General features: G+C 31.4%; 1 protein-coding gene across 1 annotated transcript in view; it reads left to right on the plus strand.

Moving 5' to 3' along the window:
- Nucleotides 1-22,388, plus strand: part of LOC141295316 (runt-related transcription factor 2-like) — a 79,348-nt gene that overhangs the window by 30,049 nt on the left and 26,911 nt on the right. The window contains exons 4-5 of the mRNA XM_073826526.1: nt 1,456-1,612; nt 9,776-9,880. Of these exons, the coding sequence (XP_073682627.1) occupies nt 1,456-1,612; nt 9,776-9,880 (262 nt within the window). The remainder of the gene's footprint in view (nt 1-1,455; nt 1,613-9,775; nt 9,881-22,388) is intronic.

Raw genomic sequence — 22,388 nt, forward strand, 5'->3', positions numbered from 1 at the left:
CACTTTAGGATGAGTAGGAAATAAAACGCAATCGTTTATAATAGTTACAATATATGTTTCTAACTGTTTATGTAAATGTAAACACAAACTTTGTAAGTATATACAGTATGAAAGATTATATATGTGATCCTGGACCACAAAACCAGTCTTAAGTAGTTTTTTGTAGCAAGTCAAAATTATACATTTTTCTTTTATGCCAAAAATCAGGATATTAACATCATGTTCCATGATTATATTTAGTAAATTTTCTACCGTGAATATATCAAAAAGTACTTTTTGATTTGTAATGGGCATTGCTAAGAACTTAATTTGAACAACTTTAAAAGTGATTTTCTCAATATTTAGACATTTGTGCACCCTCTAGATTTTCACATAGTTGTGTCTTAGCCAAATGTCCTATCCTAACAAACACATATCAATAGAAAGCTTATTTATTTAGCTTTTAGATAATGTACACATCTCAATTTAAAAAAAAAAAAAAAAAAAAGCTTATGAGGTTTTGTGGTCTAGGGTCACATACAGAGCTCACATCTAATCAAACCTTTAGCACTCTTAACTACTTTTTGCACTTTTAATCAGAAAAATATGTGCAGGTTTTTCCTTAAAATTGATTAAATGATTTATGTTTTATTAGTGTTTCTTTTCCACGTAAACAGTGTTTTATCGTTAATAATAGTAGTTTATCAGATCAGATGTTTTTCTATGCCAGTTACAGATGCAGTGAAATCTGAGAGATTTGAGGCTATTCATAGATACAAACACATGCATGTTTAATCACATGGCCTAAATTACACACAACTATTAATACTTTCACCAAACATAGTATCTGTAGCAGAAACCGTTTCGCTCGGGCTTATTCTGTAAACATACTTTACTTCATTTATTTGAGCTTGTAAAACTGAACCAGCCCTTCTGCTCACACTCGACATCAAAACATTTGAATTAAATGTCATTTTTATAGTTCATTGGTTTTCTCAGATAAGATTTAGTTGCTGCATCATTTGCATTTTAGAGCAAAATCCAAGAAAAAAAATGGATTTAAAAAAAAAGTGCATATTGTTTTTTGACAATAAATAAATGTTGCTTTTAATTTTTTTTTTTTTTTTAATTTCATAATGTTTACAAATAGCAAAATTGGAATATGTTTTTAAAAATATATTTTTATATTTTTATAATAGTTGTAATTTTTCTAAGGGTCATTGTTCTTTGCTGAACTAGCTACACTCACATCACCAGATGTTTCTGACCGATTTAAGTGGAATTTCTTACGTACATGATTTAAAAGATCACATCTAAGAACAATCTAACTTTTGTTTAGTGATATGTTTGCAGGTTTTACTAGATTTGTTGTGTTATTAACCCTCTCTCGTTTCATAATGTCACCTATAATCATAATCGCAGGCCTGTTTTCATCATAAACAGCGAGACGGTCACAGTGTGTTCGTTTCTGTTCAGGTTGTTGCTCTGGGAGATGTTCCTGACGGGACGGTGGTGACAGTTATGGCAGGAAATGACGAGAACTACTCGGCAGAGCTGCGAAACGCCTCAGCTGTCATGAAGAATCAGGTGGCGCGTTTCAACGACCTGAGATTTGTTGGCAGGAGTGGAAGAGGTTGGTACTTCCACTTTAATTTTATTTATTCTGCGCTGGCCGCTTCGTTTGCTTTGGCTGAATCATAAAAAGGGGTAAAATCACGTAAGACGTTTCGTTTACAATAAATGACATGTTGGAAGTAAAATTTCGACGTGCTGCGCGCAATCCAGATGGACTGAAAGTCAAGTTTTACCGCAGATAAAATCGATTGGTTTTTAACCGTATGGATTGCTTCTGTGTAGCCTCTGAAAAAATAATGCAAATTATGCGTTGCATGTTTTACATGAACACAATAGGACACTGTCCAACATTCCTCACTTACAAAAATACTGAAAAGAGCTGCAGAATTGGACGAGAATCACAGAAAGGCGTTTCCACCAGCGTCCAACAGTTTGAGTGCTTCCATGTTGAGAATAAAGAAAAAAAGGGGTGCTTTCCAAAAAGACTGTCATTTAAGTATTCCCGAAGCTTAAAAAAGTGAAAAAAATACTTTAAAAAAGCTGTTGCAAAATATTGCATTTGCTGGGATTTCCTATCTATCTACTCTTTTTCTCTTCTATCCATCCTACACACACGAGAGAAAAAAGAAGCAATAAAAGTCTTTAAGACGTGAACGCAGGCTCAAAGTGCTCACAGACTGCTTATGTGTGGATGAATGCTGCTTTTGATATGCTCGCAATTATTGTCAAAGACAAAATCCTGCTCTTGTGATCCTGTCGGAAGAAGCATTGAGAGCGCAGGCCTTTGAAGCGTCCGGGACAGGCAGTGAGATCAGAGGAACGGTCTGTCTGCCGCTGGAGGCTGCGTATACTGGGGCGTGCGGTCTAGACTTGCCCTACTAATCCACGCGGGCACTTAAAGTGAGGCACGTACCTACGGTACGTGTGCAGCAGGGAATCCCTCGCATGGCGCCCACAAACGACACTCTCCAAACACTTAAAACAACTCCAGGTGTTTAGGGACGTGCCCGTCCACCTATATGGGCTTCTCAGTGGCTGATACAGTATGGAGAATGTGATAAATATCAATGGGGACTGATATTGGTTGTTTTGAGATTTATTAGTATTAAAGGAAGTGGGCGTTCTGCCAGCGTCGATTCCAAAATCTAAAAAGAAAAGATACAAACATATTATAATAATGCTTTTTGAGCAAATAAAGTGCAAAATAATGTTAATTTTAATTCAAAAATTGTATATACATTGTATTTGCTATCATTATTATATACACATATTAAACTGCATTGGGCAATCTAAATTGTATTATTATTTTTAATTTATATTTCAGTTAATGTACATTTCCACCGACTCCCGAGACAGAAGGAAGCCAACAAGCATTGAGTAAATATTGTTTAATATTGTAAAAAACAGTTAATTTTAATTAATTACAATTATTAATAAGACACAACATTTTAATAAACAAATCAAACAAAATATATTATATAAATATATATATATATACATACATATATATAAGACCCATAAAAGCTAAAAAGAAGAATAATGAATTGAGTAAATATTGTGTAATATTGTAAAATTGTGTTCATTTTAATTAATTACATTAATAAGGCACAAAAAAACAAAAAAACACAAGAAAATATATAAATTTCATTATAATATATAAAACTTAAAATTAATATAAAATGTATTATATAAAATGTTATATTAAAAATGCAAATATATAAAACATAAAATGTACAACATATTGTAATAAAGTAAATATTGTGTAATATTGTAAAATAGTGTTCATTTTAATTAATTACAATTATTAAGACAATTTTTTAATAAAAAAAACAAGACAAAAATATCTAAATATTTTTTATTACAATATAAAAAATGTATTAATATATAAAATTTATTATATATAATATAATATATATCTATCAATTAAAATGTGTACATAATTAATGATAAAACATTAAAACAAAAAAAATTTGAATATATTTTATTTTTATTTTTATTGTAAATGTTATATTGTTAAGAGCTTTGGCCAATAAAAAAAATTGTAATTATAAAACGAATAATAATAATGAATTTTGAGTAAATAAAGTGTAAAGTAGTGTTCATTAAATAAAATAATAATAATTAAGAATTAAGGGAAATAAATAAGCTGATTAAATAATCTTTCCATTGATGTATGGTTTGTTAGGATAGGACAATATTTGGCAGAGATACAATGAAAAAAAAAGATGAAAATCTGGAATCTGAGGGTGCAAAAAAAAAAAATCTAAATATTGAGAAAATCGCCTTTAAAGTTGTCCAAATGAAGTTCTTAGCAATGCATATTACTAATCAAAAATTAAGTTTTGATATATTGGTAGGAAATTAAAAAAATATCTTCATGGAATATGATCTTTACTTAATATCCTAATGATTTTTGGCATAATTTTGACCCATTCAATGCATTGTTGGCTATTGCTACAAATATACCTGTGCTACTTAAGACTGGTTTTGTAGTCCAGGGTCACATACGAGGAAAGATAAAACAGTTAATTGGTCATGTGTACATGGATATGCCAATAATCGGCCCTATAAATCAGTCTACTGGCACTTTTTAGGTCTGCGGTTTCATTTGCCGAGTGGACGTGGCCGTGCATGTGGCGTTTTCTTGACCAGTGGTCTGGTCTCAGCGCATTCCTGCAGCAATGCATGTCCTCACACACCCTCAACACGCTATCAGTGTGCATGTGTGTGCATCCGTGTTATCTCCTCACAGCTGTCACAGTCAACAGGGCCTTGGCCCGCATGGAGACCCACACCTTCGCAGGCTTAAGTTTCTTCTATCTATGACACGAGATCTGGAAGAGGAAGTCAGGGAGGAGATAGCGCAGCATAAGGAAATTAAATATGGAAAACGATACGAGGCGCGATGCGGAAGATTAGAATAAGATCGACCACAATCAAACAAATGACAGCAGAAAAAATAACACGCCTCGAATTACCAAAAGCAACTGCGCGCGTTTGCTGAGACAAAACACTTGATTTAGGCAGAAACACAGAAGTACTGCACCCTTATTTATGAATGGATTCGGATATGCCGCTTGGGTTAGGACAGGGTGGGATGTTTGTTGTTGATCAGAAGTTTATGCATTTCACATGCAGTCTGTCTCGGTCTGTTTAGGAAATCATTTCGAACAGAAAAACCCTTCTGAATGAGCCAGCGTTTAGGATATTTTTAGTCGCTGGACTTCAAGCGTTGGATGGATGGCAGATGCCAGGGTTGGTGAAGCGGCTCGGTTAGACGCTGGGCAGGGCCGCGGTGCGGTGCGTGTTTGGTATCAGCTCGCTGGGACGGGCTCGGGTAGGTCTGTGAACGTGCTTTTGGGGGCTCGCGGACAGATTCCTGTGGGAGAAAAGAAAGAGTAATTGCTTTAGCAAGACTTATTGCATAACATACAAAAATATCAGGAAATCAAAATGTGGAAGTTCTAGAGAAATGCATGCATATGGGAAATGCATGACTGTTTATTCTATCAAATACGTTGTTTAATTAATTATATATGTGACCCTGGACCACAAGGTAGAACAGGTATATTCGTAGCAATAGCCAACAATACATTGTATGGGTCAAAATTATCGTTTTTTTTTCTTTAATGACAAAAATCATTAGGATAATAGGCAAAGATCATGTTCCGTGAAGATAATTTGTAAATTTCCTACCATAAATATATCAAAACTTAATTTGTGATTAGTAATATGCATTGCTAAGAAGTTCATTTGGACAACTTTAAAGGCGATTTTCTCAATACTTTTTGCACCCTCATATTTTCAAATAGTATCCTAACAAATCATACATCAATGGATCATACACTGATTCAGATTCAGCTTTAAAAAAATGATATTAGCTTTAGCAAGACTTATTACATAATGTTAACAAAAATGTTTGTAAATCAAAAATGTTGCAATTCTGTTCAATTAATGTTAGAAAGATTCACAACACTTGCAGGAATATTGGTGGATAAAAAAAATATATTCTGCAATTCTACAAAATCCATGTATATAGAAAATATGTTGGTTAGTGATTTATATGTTAAAAATGACTAAAAAAAAAAAAAAAAAGCAAAAAATAAGCAAGACTGATTGCATAGTGCATACAAGAGTGTCAGTTAATCAAAAATATGGCAGTTATAGGAAAATGCATGCTTATTACATAATGTTAACAAAAATGTTTGTAAATCAAACATGTTGCAATTGTAGAAAATGCATGCCCGTATGAGAAATGCATGATTGTTTATGCTATAAAATGTGTTCAATTAGTTAGAAAGACTCATTATTATAGTTATATTATTATATTATAGTAAGGTTACTTGCACAACACTTACAGAATATTAGCAAATAAAAAAATGTTCTATTCTGCAATTCTACAAAATCCATGTATATAGAAAATATGTTGGTTAATGATTTATATGTTAAAAATGATTAGCAAGACACATACAAGAGTGTCCGTAAATCAAAAATACGGCACTTTTAGGGAAATGCATGACTGTTTATTCTATAAAATATGTTGTTTGATTAATTACATGTTCAATTATTGTTAGAAAGATGAATTACTTTTGCAAGACTAATTGCATAACCTGTAGAAGAACAATGGTTGCAGTTATAGAAAATACTTATGTACATAAGAAATGCATGATGTTTTCTTCTATGAAATGTTATTTATTGAATTATATGCTACCAGTCAAATGTTTCTGAACAGTAAGATTTTTAATGATTTTTAAAGAAGATGTTTTTGCTCACCAAGCCTGCATTTATTTGATCAAAAGTGCAGCAAAGACAGTAAAATTTTGAAAATATTTTTTACTGTTTAAAATAACTACTTTCCATTTATTCATGTGATTCCAATGCTGAATTTTTAGCATCATTACTCCAGTCAAGTGATCCTTCAGAAAAATGCTGATCTTTGGATCTTTCTATCTTTCATCAAAGAATCCTGACTGAACTGTTGTACATATGTGGCCTTGGACCACAAAACCAGACATAAGGGTCAATTATTTGAAATTGAGATTTATACATCATCTGAAGGGTGCAAAAAAAATCTAAATACTGAGAAAATCATCTTTAAAGTTGTCCAAATTAAGTTCTTAGCCATGCATATTACTAATCAAATTTAAGTTTTGATATATTTAAGGTAGGAAATTTACAAAATATCTTCACGGAACATGATCTTTAATTAATATCCTAATGATTTTTGGCATAAGAAATGCAGGCTTGATGAGCAGAAGAGACTTCTTTAAAAAACATCAAAAATCTTAGTGTTCAAAAACTTTTGACTGGTAGTGTATGTTCAATTAACAATAGAAAGAGTGATTACTTTAGCCAGACTTGTGGCATAACATTTACAAGAATGTCAGCAAACGTAAAAATGATTAATTGATTAAATGAACACTAAATTCTATCCCAGGTAACAAGGAATGTTCTCAGAAGAGGTTCTCTCAAAGTTATGAAAATAATAAAAATGTTCATTTAAAATGATCTGGTCTTTAATAATGTTCTCAAAACATTTGCACAAACGTATACATTGCTTATGACCACTTTTTCCTTAAAGAGTTTAGTAGGATGTTTATCTAACGTTTTTTAAATGTTACAACTTGTTTCGGTACGTTCAGAGAACATTCAAAAGTAACATTCCATAATGTTTTCAAAATGATCAAATGGAATGTTCCCTTAACGTTTGTATTACTAGGGGGAAAAAAAAACGTTTTTAAATTTTCAAAAAATGACATTTTTATAACTTATTGGGAATGTTAGCAGAATGTTCTTTAGAACATGTTTTTGTTAGCTGGGAAAATGTTTAATGACTAATACTGAATTAATGTTAGAAAGAGTAATTACTTGAGCAAGACTTATTGCATAACATTTACTGTATGAGAAAATTGGTGAATCAATTCAAGAAGTTGTACAATTATTAGAGTAGTAGAATACTTTTTTAGTCAGCTTCATTCAATATCTTTGCCGTGTCTTTGGGAAAATAGCAATTTCTGAGTGAAAATTGTTTGAAAGTAAATCCCACACCAATTGTTTTCCACTGTATGAGCAATTTGAAGCTTCTCACTCAAAGCCAGTGAATCTCAATGCAAGCTAATGAAGCATAAACCTCAAACAATGGCCTTGCAACCTTATATTTGTTTGAAAGCTCTCCCTATTCCAAGAGTTACTCAATTAATCCCAGTTTTGAAGCCGTCTGATGCATAATCTACAGTACGAAGCCTGAGCCAAGTGTAGCTGCCGGCCGTATTGTGTCAGTCCTTTCCACCCACTTCTTCCTGTCTTATTGCAGATCGCGGCTCTGAGAATGTGTCATGCCTGACTTCACAGCATGCTTTGCACATTACTGCTGAGTTTGCCTCATTAGATGTAGCTTAGTATTTCCTGCGCGCTACTGACAGAAAGCGTTGCCATTTAACGTGTTTCAGCGTAACAATATCTTGTAATAAAGTTGATCGGCAGTTTTTAAACACTATGAACTGAGTTCACACAATTATGAACATTTTAACTAAAAAATGGAAACGCTGATTACTAAAAGGTCACATAAGATGAAAAAACAGTAACTGCAGGACCCCACCTTCACACCTAACCCTCTAATGTTCACACATAAAAGAATGACGACTAATAACAGCACTGCTGCGGAAGTTTATTCTTGGGTGCTTGATAAAAGGAAATCCAAATGCCAGTGCATGTGAACATGCTAGCAAATACGAGCAGAGGTTGTGCATTATTTTGCATCAGCAGAGGTCCAAAAGAAAAAATTCTTATCATGTTTTTAGAAATATTGAAGAATGTCAATTAATGACAAGTACAGCCATCTACCTGTAGTAAAAAAAAAACTATCAGTCAAAAGTTTTTTAAAGAGGTCTCTTTTGCTCACCAAGCCTGCATTTGTTTTTATTCAAAGCACAGCAAAAACAGTAAAATTTTGAAATGTTTTTACTATTTAAAATAACTACTTTCTGTTTGAATATATTTAAAAATGTAATTTATTCCTGTAATTTTACAGCTGAATTTTTAGCATCATTACTTCAGTCACATGATCCTTCAGAGATTATTCTAATATTCGGATTTGCTGTGCAAAAAACATTTATTATTTTTATTATGTTAAAAACAGCAGAGTAGAATTTTTTTTAAGTTTCTTTGATGAACAGAAGTTCAGAAGAACAGCATTTATCTGAAATAGAAATCTTTCGTAACATTATTAATGTCTTTATTATGATTTTTGATCAGTTTAAAGCATCCTTGCTAAATAAAAGTATTAATTTCCATAATTATTTCTGCTTGTTGAGCAGAAGAGACTTACTTAAAATCTTACTGTTCAAAAACTTGTGACTGGTAATGTACATAATAAAATAAATTATTCCTAAAATAATAAAATAATACACATTAAATAAACTATAAATATTTATTAATCTTATATTTAGTAAACTATATATATTTTAAGTGTGTGTGTATACACTTAAAATATATATGATTTATTAAATATTATATTAAGAATATTTTTATTTAATATATTTAAAATACATTTAAAAACTGATGATTTTCATAAGCTTTTACATGTATACATTAATGCTGTGCATAAATAATATTATAAAGCAACAGCAGAGGTCCAACAATTCTAGTCATTTTCTTCATTAAAAAATCCTAAAGAGAAATCCACCAATAATAATGTAGACATACTTTTTTCAGTATGAAATAGTTTAAATATCAATTAAAATAATACATATGGATACAAATATTAAATTGATAATAAAATATTTATTAATCCAAAATTAAATATTAATCACTTAAAATCTTTCAATTAAATATATTTTAAAAAATTATAAAAATATATTTAAATATTAATATGATGAAAATAATTTACAAATGCTTTAATATTTATATATTAATATTATTTATAAAAGCTAATTTAAAGCCACTGCTGCACAAAATGGCTACACGTACACTTTTTATTCATTCTTTTTAATGCATTTCTGATTTGTCATGTCCAACAACTGATAAATTCAATGGGCAGCAAGGGTCACTTTCCAAAGCAACCCCATTATTGTCCATTGCGCCCAGGCCTTTTCAATCGTCCGAGTTCCTCGCAGTTAAAATCCCACCGTCACCAGCAGAGAAATGCAAATGACGGCTGCGCGATGAATGCGCCGCATTGTCCGTCGGATTAATCGGGTTTGAACCTTTTTGTGTTTTGCAGGAAAGAGCTTCACGCTGACAATCACGGTATTCACGAACCCACCGCAAGTGGCCACTTACCACCGAGCCATAAAGGTCACAGTGGACGGACCGCGCGAGCCGCGAAGTGAGTACCACCCCAAATATCACACATCATGTGATTAGCACACGCAGAAGCAGATGAATGATGCCGTGCAGCGGCGTGGCACAGCCAGTGGGACGAGGCGTGCGGCTCGATGCATGAATTGATGCATAGATTGTGTTACGGTACTGTTTTAAAAAATGGATTCAGCACGCCTCAATGCACAAAGACGGCCTTTGAGGAGCAGCAGGCGTGTTCGGCGAGAGGCAAATACAAACACGTGCTGTCAAGGCCGCTTGACTTGTGAAAATGTTTACTGTATTGGCCTCTTGTGTCTGTCCGTCAACGTGCTCTTAAGAGCGAGTGCCCCTACAAACCCTTCGACCTCTGACCTGCGCTCTGGCTGTGTTCTCAATGGAATAATAGCGCACTGCATACTGGCTGCTGTGCTGACTTCCTGTGTGAAGAAGAAACATGAATAATGTTAGTAACATATTGTTACTTTTCAAAAATGTAATGAAAAAAATGCAACATTGTTACATTTTTAAAAATGAAGAAACATAATTGTGACCCTGGACGACAAAACCAGTCATAAGGTTAAATTTGACAAAACTGAGATTTATACATCATATGAAAGCTCAATAAATAAATTTTCTATTGATGTATGCTTTGTTAGGATAGAACAATATTTGGCTGAGATACATCTATTTGAAATCAGAAATCTGAGGATGCAAAAAAATCAAAAAGACTGAGAAAATCACCTTTAAAGTTGTCCAAATTAGGTTCTTAACAATGCATTTGCAATGCAATGCAAATGCAATACATTTTGATATGTTTACAGTAGGAATTTTACAAAAAATCTTCATGGAACATGAACTTTACTTAATTTCTTAATGATTTTTGGCATAAAAGAAAAATCAAAAATTTTGACCCATGCAATGTATTTTTGGCTATTGCTACAAATATACCCCAGCGACTTAAGACTGGTTTTGTGGTCCAGGGTCACAATTAATGCTAATTTTGTGACTATAAATTGTTACATAATCAAATTTTCAAAAATGTAATGAAAAAAATGCAACATTGTTACATTTTTAAAAATGAAGAAACATAATTAATGCTAATTTTGTGACTATAAATTGTTACATAATCAAATTTTCAAAAATGTAATTAAAAAATGCAACATAGCTATGTTAAAAAACTATTTGCACTCAGGAATTGCTTGCAAATTTCACAATAAATGACAAAGAAAACAGAAAGGAACACTGAAATAAACATGAAATTCTGAAATAGAATAACTGAAATATTTATTTATAATAATCTTTATTTACTACTTCTAAAAATCTTTTTTTAAACACATTCTGAATGAAACATGAAATATACAGTAGTTTAAAATCTTTGTTATGGCAGGATGCATACTATCATCTTACTGTTTTTTAAAATAGTATGCATTATTTCATGATAAACATTTAAAACTGTATTTTACGTCACATGAACTCATGTTAAATGTTTAATTCAGAATTTGGCAAATGTAAAAATTATTTGTCAAAGTCATAAGAGTACATTTTACAAGAAAATACTATTTTAATATTTCTACTTCAAAATTTCAATGTAAAATTCACTGTTACATTTCTTTGTAATTGTTTATGAAATTCACTAATACTGTGAAAATTTAAGTGGAATTTTTTCTATACTACATTTTAGTGTAGAAGCTTATTTCCACCATAGAATAAAACAATTAAAAAAGGTAACTGTAACTTTGTATCTTGCAATTCTGTGTTTTTTTCTTGCAATTCAGAGTTTATATCTCACAATTCAGACGTCGTTTCTTGCAATGAGAAAAAAAGTCAGAATTGCAAGATATAATCAAATATTGTGAGATAAAAAGTCTAAATTACCTTTTTTAATTCTGTGGAGGGAAAAAAACTATTGCAAGAAAAAAGTCAGAATTGCAAGAAAAAAAAAGGCTTAAAATATGAAATTATATCACAATTATGGTAAATAAATAAGCAATAATTATATATTTTTCATCTGATGTGGAGATTGATTTCACAGTATATAGTATATACTGCATAGTATTCAGTATGCATGAAGCAAATATTGCATTCCCGACACAGCCAATGGAAAATTGAGCACATTGCATTGTGGAATACTCAAAAATGGGAAAATATAGTAATATTCCTTAATATCGGATTCAGCTAAAAATACCTCGCCGATAGCCATTGGTTTCATTTCGAAGCTCTGAGGAAACGATTGTGTCTAGGGTGGCTGTGCTTTCATCTCCAGCAACTCCTTTAATGTTTTCGTCTATAAAATGAAACAAAACACTTATAACATCATTGGTGTATTTGTACTAGTATTCCATCCATACAAAAAATTCACATACTGTGCACATTAAGAATAGTATGCTAGTGTACTATTCTGAACTTAATGCTGTATATGGTTGGGTTACAAAGAAGGTCAGGATGTATTTCCAGACAAAATCCATTTTGTACATCAATATTGGGGTCATTATGTGATCAGCTAGATTTATAAGAACCATCGAGACATTTCTCAGACAAAAAAAGAAAGGCTTTAAAGTTTCACCGATACATTGAACAGAGACGTGTCACAGAAAAGAGAAACAGCCCAGTGTTTTCTCTCTCAGAGGAACCTGATCTGGCAAAAAGCTCCAGTTATCCTTCAATTATGAAAAAGCCGCTTCATCTGAGTCGATGTCTGGACTTGTGAGTTGTGCTCGCCGTTTGCTTCGACTTCTCAGTTGCTCTCACTACCTGAAAAAAAAGACTGTTAGAAGACGCTGCCAAATTTCAGTTTTCACACTGAGCCCCAGGACTAGTAAATACACACAAGCTGTTATGAATTACTTTCATCTGGCAGAGAATGGAACCAGGAACACAACGTGCTTGACTTTTTTAGTATGTGTTTATATTGAAGTCTGTCTGTTGCAGTCTGACATTACGGCCAGAGTTCTTCACAAGACGACCTTTAGTGGCAGGATAATCTAATAAAAGAACATCACATTCTGTTAGCCGTTAACGGTGACTGACAGATGTTTCTTAAGCTTACGTTTTATGCAAACCCTTTTGCTTTCGGTGATGAAATTACTCAAAGTTTTTGTGAAATGACAGCAGGCTTTAGACATGCTGTTAACGTATGTTTCTAAATGATTGCGCACAAAAAATCCAGTAAGCAACCACATAGCAACATGTTAATAGTGCCCGCCCACTTTTCTTTATACCTGTTTGTTTCGTTTTTTCCATTAATTTTTCCCATATGGGTTAATTTGAAGCAAAAACGTATTTGAAAATCTGACAAAAGTACAAGACTCTGAACTTAACATTTTAATGAGGGAAAGAACTGCAATCCTATAAAGCATTTCAAATTACATAAATTAAAAATGAGGGTCAACACTAGTCTCTGATTGGTGGAATTTAAAAGCAAAGCTCGCCTCGACTCTCTGATTGGTGAAATTTAAAAGCAGAGTTTGGCGTGGCTGTCTGATTGGTGGAATGTAAAAGCAGAGCTTGTCACGATTTTTCAATTATGGAATTTAAAAACAGAGCTCGCTGCAACTTTCTGATTGATGCCATTTAAAAGCACAGTTCACCTCGACTCTCTGATTGGTGGAATTTAAAAGCAGACTCACAACTCTCTGATTGGTTGAATTTAAAAGCAGAGCTGGCCGCAACTCTGTGATTGGTGGAGCAGAGCTCACCTTGACTCACTGATTGGTGGAATTTAAAAGCAGAGCTTATTGCAACATTCTGATTGGTGAAATTTAAGAGCAGAGCTTACTGCGACTCTCTGATTGGTGGAATTTAAAAGCAGACTCACAGCTCTCTGATTGGTTGAATTTAAAAGCAGAGCTGGTCGCAACTCTGTGATTGGTGGAGCAGAGCTCGCCTTGACTCACTGATTGGTGGAATTTAAAAGCAGAACTTATTGCAACTTTCTGATTGGTTGAATTTAAAAGCAGAGCTTGCCACAACTCTCTGATTGGTTGAATATGGAAGCAGAGTTCACCACATCTCTGATTGGTGGAATTTTTTAAAAGCAGAGCTCACCAAAAATCTGATTGGTGGAATTTAAAAACTGAGCTCGCCTTGACACTCTGATTGGTGAAATTTAAAATCTGAGCTCCACAACTCACTGATTGGTGGAATTTAAAAGCAGAGCTTGCCTTGACGCTCTGATTGGTGGAATTTAAAAGCTGAGCTTTCCGCGTCTCTCTGATATGGGCGAAATTTAAAAACTGAGCTTGCCGTCACTCTCTGGTCGGTGGAATTCAAAAGCAGAGATCGTCTCGACTCTCTGATTGTTGGAATTTAAAAGCAGAGCTCGCTGCTATTCTGTGATTGGTGGAAATTGCTTCTCAGAATCATGGGTAATGTAGTTGTTCTACTGTTCTACTGTTAAACATAAAAGTTGAAATAATGGCTTCAAAAGAAGCAAATACCAACAATTAACCACCTTTTAGATTGAACACCTAATTTGGTGTTCCTGTCAGCCTTTAAAAACTGCTTGTAAATCTATCTTTAAGCTATATTATTAACAAATCTTGGATTTGATCTTTTTGTCAACTTGTTTTCTTTCAATTAGCACAGGTTTTGCATTTCTTTGTGGAACTGTATGACCGTAGGCCTCAATGATCTGAGCTTATGCACCTCAGTTTTTTTAATATTCAATATTCACAATATTCGCTCAAAACCTGAAGTGTGTAAGCTACACAATACAAAATCTGTGCTAATTTAACAAGCTTGGAAAAATACCCTTCAAAAGTACCAAAATGTTATACCCTACTGCTAAGTTTTAGTCCAGTGCAATAACATTAACTAGCATTACAGGAAAAAGAAAATCCTCTCCAGGTCAAAATGACTGCAGTGAACCCAACTTAAGAGTTTTATCACTAAAAATCAATTTCTAAATGCAAAAAAAGAATGGAATTCTTACTTTTAGATCCCAACTGTTACATTGTATCCTCAGAACACCTTAGCAACCCCATAGCAACGCCCTGGTTACCCACCTGGAACACTGCAGCATGAACATTCCGCATGATTAATTACCTCTCATCGACACACGCCATCATACGCAGAGACACAGTGTCTGATGAGCGCTGCTGTAGATCTGGCATTGGCGTGTTTGTAAGAAGCACATGCCAACCTGCCTGGCACACAGCTGTTGCCACTGGCCTCGTATTCACAGATAACTTTCTGGCGGCAAAACCAACAATATCGCTTCTTAACGTCTTGTTTTCTTCCTTCTTTTCCTCCTCGTCTCAATTAACACATCTGGCAGCTGCATTTTGGAGGCAGCTTATGCCAGTGTGTGATCTTCATTCATTACGGATTAATCGTACCCTCGGGCATCTCTGATGTGACGGCCTTTCATCTCACACGGCTCATTCATCTTCAGCTTTGCTTTCTTTGACTCTGTGTGCATACGTTTATCAGGGGAAATACCAGTCGTGATTTCCAAACACTGCTTCTGTTGGTGTAAACACAAACATTTTAGTGTGCAGACTAGTTTATTTCTTTCAGAGATGGCGGAATTGCAGAATTGTATACACTACCTGTCAAAAGTTTATGAACAGTAAGATTTTTAATGTTTTTTAAAGAAGTCTCTTCTGCTCACCAAGCCTGCATTTATTTGATCCAAAGTACAGCAAAAACAGTAAAATTTTTAAATATTTTTATTATTTAAAATAACTGCTGAACAAAGCTGAATTTTCAGCATCATTACTCCAGACTTCGGTGTCATATGATCCTTCAGAAATCATTCTTATATGCTGATTTGCTGTTCAAGAATTTTATTATTTTTATTGCCAATATTGAAACAGTTGAGTACATTTTTTCAAGATCTTTGATGAATAGAAAGATCAATTTTTTTTTTTTTTTTGAGCAGGAAATCAGAATATTAGAATAATTTCTGAAGGATCATGAGACTGGAGTAATGATTCTAAAAATTCAGCTTTGAAATCACAGTAATAAATTAGATTTTAAAATATATTAAAATAGAAAACAGTCATTTTAAATATAATATAGTAAAAAATATTTCAAAATGTTACCTTTTTTGCTGTACTTTGGATCAAATAAATGCAGGCTTAGTGAGCAGAAGTGACTTCTTTAAAAAACAATAAAAATCTTACTGTTCAAAAACTTTTGACAGCTAGTGAAGTTATAAGCACTTTTTATTTAGATAATTAGCATAAATTAAAAATCATAGATAATAATTGTGGTTATTATCATTAACTAAAACCATTTTTATTACGTTAAATAATCATTAAATTAAATAAAACATTTTAAAAAATTTATGTTAAATTTAAGCTGTTAAAATAACTAGAACTAAAAATTAAAAGTTAATAATAACTATAGACATTAAAAAACTAATAAAATGATTAAAACTTTAACTAAATTTAATATGGAAACTAAAAATATATTTAATTAAAATTAGCAAAAAATATAATGGTATACTTTAACAAATAAATAAAACTATGGCACAATTTACTGTATTAATTTAACAGAATTTTCCATATTATTTTTTTCTTTCTAACAGGTGTTTTACCTCTATTTTTAATTTTGCGTTGTGTTTTAGAATTAACAGAATTAATGTCTTAAAAAATTACTTGTCAGAAAATTACCAGGTTTGTTTTTTAATAGTGCATATTTATGATACTAAAATAACACTGGCATAAACATATAAATTTAGATATCTGTCCATCAACAAATATTTAATGAGAAAAATGTATTTAAAAATATCTTAACTCACCTTTAAGTTGTTCCAAATGTGTGTGACTTTCTTTCTGCTGTGGAACACATAAAAAGATATTGTTGTTTTTTTTAATACATATAATGGAAGTCAATGGGGTCCAAAACAAGTAAGGTGGCTTTATATGAGAGAAATAAAAGAAACTAGTGACGTCATCTGAAAAAGAAAGTCATTTCAACGACAGAGCAACATCACAAACTATTTTCCCTTTGGAATAACATGCAACAATGAATCACAATTATGTCCAGGAAAATAATGCTAAGATGAGCAAGATCAGTTCTAATTTTCACAATTTTGCAAAGAAAAGATTCTATGGAATCATTACCACTAATTAAGAATCTTTACTTTACAGAGAATAAGAACACAATAGCCTCTTCTGAGGTTTCTCCTTCTATCCCACACCATCTATCTCAAAGTCAATTTTTCATGCGCGTGCTGCTGTTTTCTAAACGGAAGGCAGGTGGCCAGGCAGGAAATGACACATTCAGAGGCATTTCGAGTTGTGCAACGTCCTGTGAGTGTGTCTTGTAGCTGCCTCTGCCTGCCTGTTTACACATTCCTCCTGTGCTTAAGAGAGAAAAACACACAAAAACTTGCATTCAGAGAGACAGACAGACATTCAGGCCTTTAATTAAGCTTCGGCGTCATTCAGTTCTTTCCCAAAGGACGGTTTCAAGGCTCAGACGCTGCTCTTTCATTGCTTATGCGGCAGATTTAATTGAATTCTCTGTTGTGTTGGTGTGTCAAACGAGCACAAACAAGATAACTGTTGACATACTGTATTGGAAGAGCTCAAAGGAGTAGTATAAAATGAATCTGGAGAGTCTGAGACATTGTTGAGATCTTCTTTATGGGGTCATTTTCATAGGAGAAACATATGAGAGTGGATTTGCTGCTGGAAAATCCAGCAGTTGGTAGTTGTTTTGGAACATGGTTGCTGGTTTCTAGCTGGTCATTAGCTGGTAGACAATCTTAGACCAGCGACAAACAACCAGACCAGCGTAGACCAGCAAGACAACAGATACCATGTTCCAAAACATGAATAGCAGCTTCAACTGAATTTTCCATCAGGTAGGAGAAACAATTCAGATCAGTGTTATTACAGTATTGTTGAAATTATTCATATATTTTATTAATAGTTTAAATTATTTTTGATTCTTTGATATTTTTCCATCTTCATTCTGATTCCAGGTGAAGTTTTAGTAATTTTTATTATTTTATGTCTATATTGTTTTATTAATTTATTTCAGTATCATTAAAAATATTCATAATTATTATTAATAATTTAAATTAGTTTATTTTTTATATTTTTTTGTATTTATTTTATTCATTTTTTGTAATTTTTGTTCTAGTTTTAAATATATCTTTATAGCATTTTATTAATTTTATTTCAGTATCTTGAGAGTGTTTTAGTTTTAGCCATTTTAGTACCTCACATTTTCAATGTTGTATTTCAGATAATGTTTTTTATGGTTGAGATTAAGAATAATTGTTGTTATTTTATGTATTTTATTTTTTTATATTTTTATTATTTTATGTCTATATTGTTTTATTAATTTATTTCAGTATCATTAAAAATATTCATAATTATTATTAATAGTTTAAATTAGTTTATTTTTTTATAATTTTTTTGTATTTATTTTAGTGATTTTTTTGTAATTTTTGTTCTAGTTTTAAATATATCTTTATAGTATTTTATTAATTTTATTGCAGTATCTTGAGAGTGTTTTAGTTTTTAGGTTTATGGTTGAGATTAAGAATAATTGTTATTATTTTATGTATTTTTTTTTATACTTTTATTATTTTATGTTTATATTGTTTTATTAATTTATTTCAGTATGATTGAGAATATTAATAATATATTATGTTTAAATTAGCTTAGATTTTAATAATCTGCGTTATTTATTTGTGTAATTTTGTGTTTTTGTCATTTTTGTACTAGTTTTTAAATATATTTTTATAGTTTTCATTTATTTTATTTCAGTATCTTGAGAGTATTAATAGTTATGAATACTTTGAATTTCATTTCAATTTAATGTCAATTTTATATTCATTTAGTTAATAATTATTATTAATTAGTTAATAATTATTTAGTTAATAATTATTAACACTCTGAATTAGTTGTATTTTAATTTTAGTTTGTTTTTTAACGTCTATTTTATACACATTTTATTGTGTTTTTTATTTTTTTTAGTAAACATATCTTTAAAATTTTAGCAATTTTATTTTAGGATCTTGTCATTTTTATACTTGTTTTTATTTCAGTATTGAGAGTATTAACAATTATGAATACTTTTAATTAGTTGTATTTTAATTGTAGTTTTTAGTTTGCTTCTTAATGTCTATTTTATACAAATTTTGTTGTGTTTTTTTAATTTTCTTTTACTAAACATATCTTTAAAATTTTAACTATTTTATTTTAGTATCTTGAGAGTATTAATAATTATTAATACTTTGTTTTTTAGTTAGTTTTTTATATCTATTTTATACAAATTTTTATTTCAGTTTTAACTCACATTTTAATATTGTATTTCAGATAATGCTTGTTTCAAGTAATGGTTGGGATTGAGAATGAATGTTATAATAAATCTTATTGATTAGTATAGTATTATAAAGTAAATGATAGCATTATAATTTGAAGTATTAATATTTGTTACTAATAGTTTAAATTAGTTTTGATTTTCTATTTTCTATTTATTATTTGTTTAAAAATTGTAGTCAACTTGGTGTGTGTTTTTGTCAATATTATTATTATTTTATATTTATTTTTTATATATTTTTTGGTCTATGAAATGCCTTTCTCAGCAACTAGCTAAAACAAAATAAGTTTACATTTGTTTTTAAATTTTACATTTTGGACTTTTACAATGTTTTTATGATTTTTGTTTTAATTAATTATAATATCCCTGATTGAAAAAATAATTGTAATAACCCTGATTGAGATCTCAGTCCTGACTTAAGCAGAAAAACAGCAGTATCTTTCATCTACGTAGTTGAGTGTCACTATAGTAAGTTTGCTTGATCAGCAGTGTGTATGTTTTCATTGTTAAGGTGGTCCACACGTTTCCCTAACTGTTTAAGCTATTGAGAAAGCGCAGATATATTTTGTCTAGCATGAAATTCCCCAGCAACGTCTGCTCATTTGTAAAGAAAATATCACTTACAAGATTCAACTGGAGACTGATCCAATTATCTCCAGCCAATGAGAGCCAAGACACACAACAAGACAAGCATCACTGTTATTGCTTTAGGTAGCGTGCAACTCAAACGAACGCTTGTTACTTTACTGTTACTTCAGCGAGTGATCAGACTGGTGTTGGTGGTCGTTCTGGTGGCACAGGGCCGTGAGTGTGAAGCGCACGCTGCTGTAATCATTTGGCGGGTCTCGTGTAACTGTGGTTATTAAGAGTAATTTGCACTAATAGACTGGGAGGAGCGGCTCAGACGTCTCAGAGAAGGGCCTGTGTTACTCTTACCACCATGACTGCCAGTGTTCCTCGCACACCATCATAATAGCGGCATTCTTGCGCCGATATCTGATCCATAAGCGCTGGTTTGTTGGTGGGCTTGACATGTGAAAGACAGTCTCTATAAACCTGGAAAGAGGGGAAAGAACAAAATCAATATACAGTCAGGCCAACTGATTCTTGCAGTGTCACGTAAAACTAAAACATTTATTAGAAAAGCTTGCACTTAAAACACAGATGCAACAAAGTACAGCTGTATACATAATGCATTTGGACTGTTCATGGAAAGTTGGCATCACTCGGGTGGTTTACGGACTATATATATATAAAAAGAGTGTAGCGTCATTTTTAATACTGCACAAAATAGTGAAACTGCAAATCTTGTAGAGTAGTGCAGTGTTATTTTAGTGTTCACTGAGATTTTAAATAGTTTATTTTTAAAAAAATTTCAGCTTTTATTGTAATTTTGTTGTGTTTTTGTAATTTTAATTATTTTTTTAGTTATTAGAGTTATTTTCAGTAAAACTTTTTAAAAATATATTAAATGTTTCAATATACATTTTTTATATCAAACTTTACTTTTAGTTTAGTATTAGTTAACTATAATAACCCTGTTTGAAAACTAGCTAAAATAAAATGAGGTTAAGTATTTATTTATTTATTTGTTAGTTTTAATTTAATTTTATTATTTTATTTTATTTCTTTAGATGCACTATTTTCAGCTGAAAAAAAACATTAATAATAAAATTATTATAAATTATTATAAAACAATTTTCTTCATCAATTATACTTGTTTTCTTTGGCAACAGGGCTATTTTGGTGTTAGTTAATTATAATAACCCTGCTTGGAAAATAGCTGACATAAAATTGTATTATAATTATATTATTTATATAATAATTATATTATTTTATATCATTTATAAACCCATTTTCTTTATCAATTATACATGTTTCTTTGGCAAATTTTTAATTTTAATTTTATTTTTAGTTCACTTTAATAACCCTGCTTGGAAACTAGCTAAATGCATTTATTTTAGGTTTTAATTTACTTTAATTTTATTTAATTTTATTTATTTTTTTATTATTTTTTATTTTTTGTTTTGTTTTATTATTTCAGTTCATGTTTATTTTATTTCAAGTAATTCTGTTTCTTTACTAGGTGCTAAGATGCACAATTGTCACCTGATGAACCATTAATAATAAAATGATAAATTCTAAAACAATTTTCTTCATCAATTATGCATGTTTCCTTGGCAACAGGGTTATTTTGAGTAAGAATATATACACACACACTATTAGATGTTTTAATATACATTTTCTATATTAAAAAGTTTATTCTTTTTATTTTAGTTTTATTTACCTTTAATAACCCTGTTTGGAAACTAGCTGAAATATTTGATTTTATTTGATTTTATTTCAAGTAATGCTGTTTTTTTACTACACTGTTAAAAATAAAGGTGCTTCACGATGCCATCAATTATACAGTATTACTCTTTACCAGACTGTATTGTAAATATTCTACTCCAGTGCTGTAATGTGGTGTTACCAGAATGTCACTGAAACATAAGAAAGCATTTTAAGCAGAAGTTTTGTGCACGATCTGTACTTCTAAAGGTGAATGTGCACATATGGGGAAAGCGCACTGGAGTCTGTTGCTTTGCCCGTGTTGGCTCTGTTAATTAATGCCACATCACATTGGGGAGATGGAAAACATGGCTTGTTTTTAAAAAGGTATTTGCCAAGATTATCCGTGACGCTGTGTTTTGACTGCCATGAAGACGGCTGGAAAAGAGCTATTGTCTCATGCAGAACTCAGCCAAACACGTTTCATAGAGACAGCAGGACGGTAAATGGTGTAAATGTTCTGCTCATGGAGATTTTCCACCGATATCTAATTTGCACACTTCTTAAGAGATTTCATCTCTTACTTTCTTTCTTGTTAACTTCTCATTTGTTTTGAGACAGTAGGGTACGTCGAGGCTAAAGGACCATGGGGTGAAAAGCACTTTACAAAGGCGCTAGTTGTATTTTTTACTCACAAAATACAAAATAACAAGCACCGCATTAATATCATAATCACCTGCTTGTGCTATAAATTTTTACACAAATGATGTCAATCAATACTAAGTAAAATAAATATATTTTTACCAGCAAATGCTAGTTTATACATATGAAAAATAAAAATAAATCACATTTTATTACTTAAGATATAATTTTTTTTAATAAATAAAATACGAAATAATAAATGCTAAACATCAAAAGTACCAGATAAAAAAAAAATAATATAAAGTTTAATCAAAGCATACTTATTTTACCATTTC

This window comes from Garra rufa, chromosome 21 (genome assembly GCF_049309525.1).
Source record: "Garra rufa chromosome 21, GarRuf1.0, whole genome shotgun sequence".
Classification (NCBI taxonomy): domain Eukaryota; kingdom Metazoa; phylum Chordata; class Actinopteri; order Cypriniformes; family Cyprinidae; genus Garra; species Garra rufa.